General features: G+C 58.6%; 1 protein-coding gene across 1 annotated transcript; it reads right to left on the minus strand.

Annotated features, from left to right (window-relative positions):
* Window positions 1-2,423: 2,423 nt before the first annotated feature.
* LOC117652724 (slit homolog 1 protein-like) lies at window positions 2,424-6,342 on the minus strand. The gene is made up of 4 exons (XM_034397816.1): window positions 6,337-6,342; window positions 4,658-5,598; window positions 3,802-4,121; window positions 2,424-3,267 (listed from the first exon to the last, which is right to left on the minus strand). Exons 1-4 carry the CDS (start codon window positions 6,340-6,342, stop codon window positions 2,471-2,473), a joined length of 2,064 nt encoding a protein of 687 aa, XP_034253707.1. The 3' UTR covers window positions 2,424-2,470.
* Window positions 6,343-11,812: the final 5,470 nt, after the last annotated feature.

Below are 11,812 nucleotides of genomic sequence, written 5' to 3' on the forward strand. Positions count from 1 at the left end.
CTGGCTAAGGGAAATTCATAACACTTCGATAACATTACTAATTACTATCACAAGGTACTGCACAATGGCACAGCGCAAAATTAGCATGGAATCAAACATGGTTGCAAACAATGTTCGACGTTCAATGTCATAAACGTTAACAAAAAGGGACTGAGGGCAGAGCCCCACATGAAAAGCGAGTTCTTTCAGAAATTTGGCATGTTTCATTTTACTATTATTTTAAAATCAGGATGACAAGCCATTAGCGTATGGAAAAACTCAATTTAATTTCCATATCGTCACTCTCATCATGGCAAAAAAATGTGGGAAACAAAATTATTTGAAACGAATTCACGATGTAAATTTTGTGCACATCTTCTATCCATTCTATTCACTATGACTAAAAATGGAAATGCAGAGGTTGCCTCAGAAATCTTCTGTCAATTGAAATACACAGAAGAAAAAAATAAGACTGCTCCAAAATTTTATATTGTGATACACAACTTCCACCACATTTCATTTGGGAAGGTTCAATGGGTTGACTTTCATCTATGACCTGAAACCTTGAGGAGATAGGCGACTTATTCCTATATGGGGAGGAAATGCTTTTTCTATACAAGAAAAAATATAATAGAGTACTTCAATGGTAATGAAAATTTATGAACATAAGAAAACAAAAGATTCGTGACAAGGCTTAAAATTTACCTGATGGTCTTTACTGAGAGCTCACTGATGAGCGTAAATAAGTTATTTACAATAAGTTTAAGTACGTTTCTTAATATATACATAACATAATATAATTTATTTTTAATGGAAATAATAATAACAAAAAATGGGTGTACGAAAACTTGTCAGTCTTTTACCCTTGCATTAACATTAAAGTCCCAACCCAACACATCTGTCAATAATCAGAACAAATGCATATTTTTAAAAGAGGCCGTCTAAACCTTATGTTAATATTCTAAAAACCATAGAGTGTGTTACAATACAAAAATTAAATCTCTGGATGAAATGATAAACGCGGCCTAAGGATAAAACATGGTTTCTTTGGGTCAGCGATTATTTGATGTCATATCTTTCATTTTCCAAGCACGGTTTATAAAAGAAAATAATGCTAAGATTCCTGAACTTTTCCATTTTAGCAACATGAGGGTTTTTATGTTCCTATAGAAACAGCACAGTACACACAAACATGCAAGCAAAAAAAGTCTTCAACACTGGTCATAATAATTGCTTATAAAGACAAGTTCTATTATAAATTTACTATTAAAAGTAAGATTTTGAATGAAATAGAAATATAACAGGACTAGAACAATAACAACTAATTACTGTTGGCGTAATGTGTACAAAAATATGTCCGAGGAAAAGATGCAAGGAAGAAAATTGAAGTTTTTCTCTGAACAGTCAGTGACAAATCTGATAACGGATCACCTCAATTTCCACAGATGGCATGAAGGCTTTCTGATACTTATGTTCTACATAAATAAATAATCAATGTGAAACACAGGTCCTCGTACACTTACTCCAAAGACCCTTTCACATGACACACCCAAGAAGTGACTCAAAGTTGCTTTCGTTTTTCCCCCCACAGGACCGCTTGCGTTTGAGGTTTGCAGTCAGAGTCCTATGCTTGTTAAGTTGCTTTCGAACACAGATGGTTTGCTGAGGCCTTAACAGCACTGATGACGACAATGACTGGTTAACCAAAGAGGTGAGGTATGAACTTAGAGCTTCAAAATTCACTTTTCAGTCAAAACAAGGCATTTAATTTAATTAGTATCATTGTCTTTCTATGCACTCATTTTGAACTCACAAAGCTGAGAAATAAATTCAAAACGTTGTCTTGTTGCTTTGTTTCTCGCTTGAATAATGATTCATTATCTCTCTCGCATACCAAAAACACAAATACTGTTCGTCACATTTTAACGTTCAGATGACATTGCATGATGACATGCATTGCAACTATTTCTTCGACCTGAGCCAGCTACAACCCCACTGTAAAGCACACCCTCCCCACTTAGGAGGTGACGAGCATGAGCTTGCCGGGGAATGAGGGGCTGAGGGGGCAAGAGCTGGAGGACGACGCCGTCGGGGTGAGGGTGGGAGAGCTCCTGGGGGTGAGGACGGGGGTCGAGTCGGGCGTCGCGGTGGGGGTCATGCTGGCCGTCGGCGTGGAGGTCGGAGTGGGGCTGGGCGTGGGCGTGGAGGTGGTGGAGGAGGCCGACGTGGAGGTGCAGCCCGAGTCGCTGGCGTGGTGATCCGGCACGGACAGCGGCAGCGTCTGCGGCGCGTCGCGGCGGCGTGCGGGCCTGGCGGGGCCCACGGCGGGGCCCACGGCGGGGCCCACGGCGGGGCCCATGGCTGAGCCGGTGCCTCGGGCACTTGGCGCGGCGCCCCGCGGCCACCAAGGCGGTCGGGGCGCCGCGGAGACCCCCAGGGCCCCGGAGGGGGTCGTCAAGGTGCTCGGCAGAGGCACGGGCTCGCCGCCCTGCTACACGTACACGATGTGCGGCGGCTTCTTGGTCATGTCGATGGCCATGGAGTAGTGGTTGTGGTACGTGCCGTAGTTGCCGGGCCCCGGGGGGCCGTTGGCCGAGGCCTTGCCGCCCTTGTGGCCGTGGCCGTGCCCGTTGCCATGGCCATTACCATGGCCGTTGCCGTGGCCGTTGGCGTGCCGCACCTGGTCGTGGTGGTTGTGCCGCCCCATGGTGAGCGTGTGGTGGTGCGCGCCGTTGCCGCCGTTGAACGACGAGTCCCAGTTGTTGAGCGCGCGCTGGTACGCGTTGACCGTCACGTTGACCGAGTCCTTCTTGTAGTCGTCGTAGCCGCCGCGGCCCAGGCCGTTGCTGGGCAGCCCGGGCAGGCCGATGGTGGCGTAGGTGGGCTCCACCTTCATGTCGGGGGTCATCATCATGACGGGGTGCGGGCTGGCGGCGGGCACGTGCGGCAGCGCGCCCAGCCCGTTGAGCCCCATGCCGTGCTTGTGCAGCGTGGAGTGCTGCGTGGCGAACGAGTCGGTGCTCACGTCGGACGCGTCCTTTTCGTGGCTGCACCAGCGGCCCGAGCTCAGGAAGAAGAGCACGGTGCAGGTGGCGGCGAACAGCGCCAGCACCACCACCGTCACCATGACGACCGCCATCCAGGTGGCCTCGCAGCGCACCTCGGCCTCGGGGACGTCCACCAGCATGAAGCCCTTGAGGGCGGCGGGGCCGGCGCAGCGGATGCGGCCCATGTCCAGGATGACGGGGTGCAGCTGGCTCAGCGCCGACGGCTCAGGGCCGCCGAGGCCGCCGAGGGGCAGCGGGGACGGCGCCGGCGGCAGCGTGGAGGACGACGGCGGCGTCGCGGTCGCGGAGGCCGCGGCAGCTGGAAGCAGAAACGCCCGGTCAGAAAACGAAATCACCTGGGTTCACTGTTAAAATTGCGTATAGTTGGTCCACTAGCACTCAAACTGGGCCAAGGCACGTTAGAAATGTCGGAGGAACCTCGCACAGTGGGCCAGAAGTCCCGGACGCGTTTTTAGCTCCACAGTCGCTTAATGGGACTCGAACCGAACGTGTGGCTCCACCAATGGATTGCTCTTCGAATGAGGAATCCATTGATAGGGTCACACTTTCGGTTCGAGTCCTGTTTAGCGACCCTTGAGCTCAAAACGCGTCTGGAGTGTTGGCCGCCTCCACCGGTCTTTTGGTCCACTGTGCCGCGTACAGTTCCCCTTGGCCCGGCGAGACGCAGGACCTATACCGTATAAGTGGCCTGGTGCTCCATAGAGACGAATGGTCACCCTAGTTCGGGAGCCTCCCCGTCGCGGACGACACGTACCTGCTGCCGCGGCGGCCGAGGCGGTCTCGTTGACGGCGATGGCGTGCTGGCGCTGCTCCTTGCAGAGCAGCCACAGCCACAGCAGCGAGCAGTTGCAGGTGAGCGGCACGTCGGCCACGTCCAGGACCTGCAGGCGGTCCAGCGGGAAGTGCGCCGCGTCCAGCGAGGCCAGCGCCGAGCCGCGCACCGAGACGCGCGCCAGCAGCGGGCTGCCGTGGAACAGGCGCGTCGGCAGCGACGTGAGGCGCGCGTTGCCCTCCAGCGACACCGTCTCCAGGCGCTTGTTGTCCGCGAAGGCGCGCGCGTCCACGCGGGTCAGCCTGCAAGGAGGGGGCGTTATCGAAGGTGTACAATGATTGCGGTAACTGCGTTACAATGCGCCTCTGGTGTACACCCAAAATTGAAAGGCGGTATACATGGTCTTATGAAGGCGGTACAAAATTACCATCCTCTATGGGCGGGTGGAATCTATTTTTTACCGCCTTTCCAAGGGTGGTAAAAAATTACCACCCTTTTTGAAGGCAGTAAATTTATTGCCTTCAAAGGGCGGTAATTTTTGTAGGCGGTAAAAAAAGGATCCCGCCGTAGCAATATTACCGCCCTTGGGTTTTGGGTGTATTTGCCACACGTGTTGCCTACGGAGAGTCGGCATGCAGACTTGGGCCCCGTTCCCGTTCCGAATTCTGTTTGACCCGGGGAGTCAGATGTTGACTCAGTGGGGTTCGATTGGGGCTCCAGGTTGGACCTCGGTCCAGCGGGGCAACAACGGGACGGGGCTCAGGTCTTGCATGCCGCAAAGCCCTAGGTGCGAAACGACTGGAAATTTGATGGATCTTGAAAATTTGTGCCGCCTTACCTGACCAGCCGGTTGAGCCGCAGCGTCCGCAGCTCGCTGAGCGAGTGGAAGGCGGCGGCGCCCACGGAGGCGAACATGTTGCCGCTGAGGTCCAGGTAGCTGAGGCGGCGCAGGCGGGCCAGCGTGGCGGTGGGCACACTCGTCACGTTGTTGTCGGCCAGCTCCAGCCGCTCCAGGGAGCCCAGCCCCTCCAGGGCGTTGGCGTCGATGGAGGAGATGACGTTGTTGTCGAGCGCCAGCACGCTCAGCTCACGCAGGTTGGCGAAGGCGTTCTCGCCCACGTCCTCGATGAGGTTGGCGCCGAGGCCGAGCGCGCGCAGCGAGGTGAGGCGGTAGATGGCGGCGCTGGGCACGGCCAGCAGCTGGTTGTCGCCGAGCTGCAGCACGCGCAGGTTGACCAGCGCGTCGAACACGCCGTCCGCCACCGAGGCCAGCCGGTTGCGGCCGAGGTACAGCTCCCACAGGTCGTGCATCTCGGCGAACATGTGGCGGTCCAGCGCCTCCACCAGGTTGTTGCTGAGGTCCAGCACGCGCAGCGAGCGCAGGCCCTTGAAGGCGTCCTTGCCGAACGCGCCCACCTCGTTGCTGCTCACGTTGAGGCTGGTGAGCCGCTCCAGCGCGTCGAAGTTCTTGCTGCCCAGCGACTGCAGCCTGTTCTGCGACACGTCCAGGTGCTGCAGCTGCTGGTAGAAGTTGACGGTGTACTCCAGGGTGATGATGTTGTTGCCGCTGAGGGTGATGGTGGTGGCCTCGGGGTTGAGCTGGAACGGCACCACGTCGAGGCCGGCGTTCTCGCACGAGATGCGCAGCGTGTTGCACACGCAGCCCTGCGGGCAGAAGGCCGAGGCCGGCGCCAAGCCCGCCGCCAGCAGCGCCAGCACTGCCACCAGGGACCACAGCGTCGACGGCGTCCTCGGCCGAGGCCGGCACCGCCAGGCGTCCTGGTGCGTCCGGGAGGGCGCGCCGCGCGTCGACGGCGTGCTCTGCTGGCCGAGGCCGTCGGCGCGGTCGGTCCCGGGGGTCGGCTGACTGCGCCGCCGCCGCGGCCACGTGGTCCGCCACGTCGTCGGGCACGTGGGGCGCGCGCCGTCGTGCGCCGAGGCCGGCGGCCGAGCGCCGAGCACGCCCATGGCGGAGGCCGCGGTGGAGGCCATGGCGTAGGAGGGCGCCTCTAGGCCGGCGACGGCGAGGCGAGGTACTCCCCCAGCATCTCCAGGCTGCAGCACACAGAAGCACAAGTTCGGCGTCAATTTTCAGCCGGCAAAAAGGAAGAGCGCAAACTTAGTCAAATGACATGAGCAGAATAGGAATTCGGCCGCCTCTCGTTTAAGTGGGGCTCAGCGCTCTAGATTGGGGGGAGGGGGAGGGGGTCAAACCAGGCAGTGCTGGGGCTGGCGAGGGGCGTGGCTCGTCTTGGCTGTGCCGCTCTGCCGCTGTGCGTGTGAGCAAGGACTTGGACGCCAACTTGGCGAGCAGGCACTGCCAGCCAGTGGCACGGAGTCCTGCGGTTCGGTGTAAGGGACGTGGCCGGGAGACACGGGCGATCCTCTCCCCCTCCCCTCCTCCCCGACCCCCGCCCTCATTCTCGCCCCTTCCTGCCACGCGGCACGTTCCACGCGGGGACCGGCCACAAATCGCGACACCCCCTCCCCCTCCCCATAGGCCCATGCAGGACAAACCGCCATGTCACAACGAGGAAAAAAAATCGTTTTGCGACGGACCCTCGAAAAAGCGCGGGCATCGAAAATCAGCGAAGAATCCTGACTCGCCCTCCCCTACCGATTTTTTTTGTCGCCCCTGACTCTCCCCTGGCCGTTTATACGCCGGCTCATCTTGTAAAATGCAGATTTCCTTTACCTAGTCGCGTTTTCATTAAGCGACGCCGCGTTAAGGCGCGGCAGGGCGCGGCAGGGCGTCCTGGCCGGGCCGAGGGGTCGCTGGTGATGCTGAAGGGGAAGGCCCAGCCGCCTCATTCCGACGGGTCGTTTCGTCGCTCTGTCTCTCTCGCACTCATCGGGGTGCGCCGTGAGTGCGAGAGAGACAGACCGACGACACGATCCTTCGGAATCAGTCGGCAGGGCCAGGCCCCGGTACGGTCGTACGTGACGGCGAGGTTGGAGGGCGCGGCGGCGCGGCGCTGGGGTCGCGGCGCACAGTGGGCCAGATGAATGCAAACAATTTGTGAACGAGCGCGTCGCATGGCGGAAGCAGGAACCAAGAAACTAGAAACCCAGAACCGGTTAGAAGCTCTGAACTGGAAACGTGGGGAAACCCAGGGCCCGAAACCCCAGGGTCCCCAGGGCCAGAAACCCCACGGTGAGAAACCCCAGGACCAGAAACCCCAGGACCAGAAACCCCAGGACCAGAAGCCCGTAACCGGAAACCCGGAACTGCGTAGGGCAGCGGTTCCCAACCTTAGGGTCGCAACCCCAAATGGGGTCGCGAAAAAATTTCGAGGGGTCGCGGCGAGGTGGTTGGGTCGCCTGGGGTCGCGGCTGTTTCCCGGCTGGCAGAATGTTCAAAACGGTCGAAAATGCCTTTGAAAATTCGTGTTTCAGGCCGACTTAAGCAGCAACTGCGTCTGATCCGACAAGGTATTTCGTCCTTCCTCAGCGGGCATTTGGTCTTTGGACTTCCTTTAGCATGCCTTTGTTACGGAGTGCGATTATCGGCCTTAGTTTGGGAGCAGTATTGTCCAAAGTGGATCAAAATGGCATGCAAAGGCATTTCTTACTGTTTCATCAACTTTGAGACAATACTGCTCCCAATTTAAGGCCGATAATCACACTCCGTAACAAAGGCATGCTAAAAGAGGGGTCGCGTGGGGTCGCGAAATTTTTCCTGGGGTCGCGGATATTTTTTGTTACAAATTTGGGGGTCGCGAGCCGAAGAAGGTTGGGAACCGCTGGCGTAGGGGGAGGCCAAGCCTGTCCAGCTGTCAGTGGAGCCGGACAGGAAAAACGGCCGGGGCCGCGAAGGCGACAGGGCGCGACGTGAGAGGTGGCGCCGCTGTCGCGGCCCGCGACTCCATCAACTCTTCACCCGCCTGATTACCTCCACTTGCCACCCTCATTTCCCCGCGGGGCGAACAGACAGACAGACAGACAGACAGACAGACAGACAGACAAAAGCTGACAGACGGGTGGACGGACAAGCCCGACGGCAGCTACTCGCGTTTTTAAAAGAATGAAAAGATAATCTAATGGACCCCGCGACCTTGCCAAAGGGGTCCAAAGGGGTCAGCCTGTCGTCTTCGAGTCGAAAGCGGCGGTTCACACGGGTTCGCCTTTATCGCAAAGCGACGACAAAAAGTTGTTTTTCCGTTTTCCCTTGCGAAGCGGCGGGGCGGGGATTCGATCCCGGGCCCGGCGGTGCCATAACGCGGTCCAGCCTGGCTCGGCTCGGCTCGGCCATACACCGGCCGCTTCTGTCCAGACGAGCGCATAATCGAGGCAGGTGCAAAGGGCCCCTCTGGGGGCGCTATGGGGCGCTGCAGTGTGCCAGCGCGGGGCCGCCCCGGTCCGGCCGGCACGCTGGTGACCCATATCCATGCACGGCCCGAGCGAGGGGCCGGGGTTGGCCTTTAGAGTCCAGAAAAAAAAACAACAAAAAAAGAAAAATACTGCGCGGGCGGCGCAGCGTGAATTTAGACTTCCCGGAGGCACTTTGGAAAGGTTTTACCCCTCACTGGCGTTGTCACTCGCAGCAGCCAGAACGGACCCCTACACAGCTGTCCTCCCCCCCCCCCCCCTCCACACACACACACATTCAGAGGCGCAGCGGGAGGCAAAGGGGTGAGCTGCTGGTGTTGTTAAGCGTCAATTTATTATTAATGGAATCCACGACTGTGTTCGTCAGGGCGCCGCCGGAGGGCCGCGGACGCGAAGGGGAGGGGGGGGGCGGCAGGGGCAATATTTTGAGTTTTGGCGTTTCGGCTTGGCGGCGGCCTGGCCAATTATTCATGTAAATGAAATGCGTCTTCCTCCCCCGCCTCTCTCCATCTCTCTCTCTCTCTCTCTCTCTCTCTCTCTCTCTCTCTCTCGGCCGCGGCGCGGGGCAAAAAAGAAAAGGGCCGTAATCGGTGTTGATGTTTAACTATTGATCAGCAAACTAATCATGCCGCTCGTCCTCGGCGCGCATTTACCATTTACCACACCCCGCGGATAATTAATGAAGGCCGCGGATGAAAAATGCAGGCCGTGATGATGACGGCGACGATGATGGCGAAAGAAGGGGAAGATACAAATAATGGCTGCAGGCTGCAAACTGGGCGCGTACAACTTTCAGCTCTCTCTCTCTCTCTCTCTCTCTCTCTCTCTCTCTCTCTCTCTCTCTCTCTCTCTCTCTCTCTCTCTCTCTCTCTCTCTCTCTCGGCCGGGCGCAGTGATTGCATTATTTTGCGCTGCATACTCCAGACTGCAGGCCGCGGCGACGGTAACTTCGGCCGCCTCACTGCGCGCGAGATGCGGCCCGTCTCTCTCGCACTCATGGGGCGTGCCGTTGGAGTGCGAGAGAGACGAGACGCTCCTTCGGCACGAGACGGCCGGCCGTCTTGGCCGGGCCGGGGGCAGGCCAGGCCAGGCCGACCTAACCAACCACCTTCCGGCCGCCCCGCCCCGCCCCGCCCCGCCTCCTTCCTCTCGCCTGTTTTGCATCGCGTGGGAGTGAGCCGCGGCCGCGCAGACTCCAACCTAAATGCAATTTTATGCTCCGCCAGCTTTCTGTTCCAACGATCCTTCAACGCCCTGGACTACGCCGCGGCGCAGGGGCGGGGCGGGGCGGGGCGGGGCGGGGGGGGGCCACAGTCCCGCGCCTTGGCCGCGTTGCCTTTGGCCGCGCGGGCGCCTTGGGCCGAGATTCAAAATGCGCGCCACGTCGCGACATAGGCGTCACCATAAAACTCACAGCCACTTGCGCTTTTTTTCCCCGCGCGCGTTTAATTATCCCGTCTGCTGACTGCCGAGGAGCAAGGACCCCCCGTGACCCCGGTCGGGCGGGGCGGGGCGGGGCAGCATCCAGGCCGACAACCTGCTGCTGCCTTTCGGGGAGGACTCTAGGGGTGAGGGGCTGGCGGACAAGGCAACGGTTTGAAACGCTTTCGTACGGTATACTTTTTACGCGACAGTCGTAGTGCACCTACGCCTAGCCCCGTCCCTCTGCCCCCTCCCCCTCCCCTCCCCGCCTCGCCACGCCCTGACGCGCCCCAAGTGCCTGTTTTTCCCTCGGTGTGTGTTCCACCAGGACTGCGTCCCATGTTCAGCCGGCAACCGTCCCCGTCGACGCTGCGAGTGTGTGTGTGTGTGTGTGTGTGTGTGTGTGTGTGTGTGTGTGTGTGTGTGTGTGTCGCATTTCATGTGGAGCGGGTTGCCGACTGCAGGCGCCGGGTCATTAGCTGGTCGCATATTCAGACCAAGCCAGCCAGCCCCACTCTCGGCCCGGGCGTGCTGCTACAACGGCACGTCTCAAGCGCAAAAAAAGTAAAGGATTTCGCTACCTATCTCTCTCACTTTCCCACTCTCTCACTCTCTGACACTCTGACACACTCTTTCACTGTATCTTTCCGACTCTCTCTCCTCTCTCCAGCCAAACACCCCGCATCGACGCGGTAGGCAACCCTATGTTTGGCGATGACTTATGGATGGCGGCTCAAACAGGCCGCGCTGCGTTGCGCCCAGGTTGGTTTGCACATGCCGCGCCGAGCGTGCCCAAAAATATTAATTAGAAAAACACAATTTGCCGGAAAAATGGCGACCGCGGGGGGAGAGAGAGAGTGAGGGGCTGTTCCGTGTTCTGTTCGGTGTGCATTTTGATGGCGCCCGGGGCGCGGCGGAAACGCGCTTATATTTGTATAGTGTGCCAGCAGGGCCGCGGCGGCGCCGCCACCCGCCAGTCGGCAGTCGCTCGGGTAACTTTTGCGGCAACTAGCTCAAAGAAACACAGACGCAGTTAAGTCGCGGTAGCGAAATGCACCGCGCCGAGCAGAGCCGTGCCGTTCCGCGCCGTCCCACAGTGGGCCAGAAAGCCGATGTAGGCGGCCAAAATTCCGAACGCGTTTTGAGCTCCAGAGTCGCTTAATGGGACACAAACTGAACGTGTGACCCCACCAATGGATTGCTCTCCGAACGATGAATCCATTGGTGGGGTCACACGTTCGGTTCGAGTCCCATTTCGCGACTCTGGAGCTCAAAACGCGTCTAGAGTTTTGGCCGCCTCCACCGGTCTTCTGGCCCACTGTGCGCCGTCCCCAAGTGGCACTCGGCGGCGGCGCCTAATTCGCATCACGGCGATCATCATGACTCATCCCCATCCCGCTGCAGTGCCGTGCATTAATGAAGGCTCTCCTCAAAGTCCCGCCAGATAGTTCATTGTTCCTCTGCAGCCTTACGTATTCACGCCGCTCGCCAGTCAATTACTATTCGCCGGAAGTTGGCGGGAGGCACGGCACGGCACGGCGCGGCGCGGGAAGGTTCAAAACTTTGGCGATAGTGAATTTTGCACACTGCGCCGCCCTGGCCGCCGCTAGTCATAAGCGAGAAGTTTTATGTGCTTAAGACGGCCGGGATGAAGCGGCCTTGGCCGGGGCTTGGCCGAGGCCGCAGCCAGAGGCATGCCGGGCAATATAAAGGCCGGCAAAGACAAGCCCGCCGGCCTCGGCGGCCTCCACGACCTGGAGCAGGGGCCGAGGCCGAGCCAGCCGAGCCTTTGCGGCGCACATACCTGCGGCTCGCCGGCCTCGCCGCTCGGACACGGCCGGCGCGTTCCGTTCTGGGGAAAACTTTGCCTCAACAATGCAGGCCTTGTCGGCAGACAAACTCGGTCCGGGCGGCCTTACGCTGGCTCGAGCGCCTGCCGGGTAGGCCACGCGACTACACTGGTGTTCGGGGGCTGGCCACGCTGGCTCGTAGCGCCTGCCGGGTAGGCACGCGACTACACGGTGCTCGGCGGCCAGCGCGCCTGCCGGGTAGGCCACGCGACTACACTGGTGTTCGGCGGGCTGGCCTACGCTGGCTCGTAGCGCCTGCCGGGTAGGCCACGCGACTACACTGGTGTTCGGCGGGCTGGCCTACGCTGGCTCGTAGCGCCTGCCGGGTAGGCCACGCGACTACACTGGTGTTCGGCGGGCTGGCCTACGCTGGCTCGTAGCGCCTGCCGGGT

This window comes from Thrips palmi, unplaced genomic scaffold, assembly GCF_012932325.1.
Source record: "Thrips palmi isolate BJ-2018 unplaced genomic scaffold, TpBJ-2018v1 HiC_scaffold_7, whole genome shotgun sequence".
Taxonomy (NCBI): Eukaryota; Metazoa; Arthropoda; class Insecta; order Thysanoptera; family Thripidae; genus Thrips; species Thrips palmi.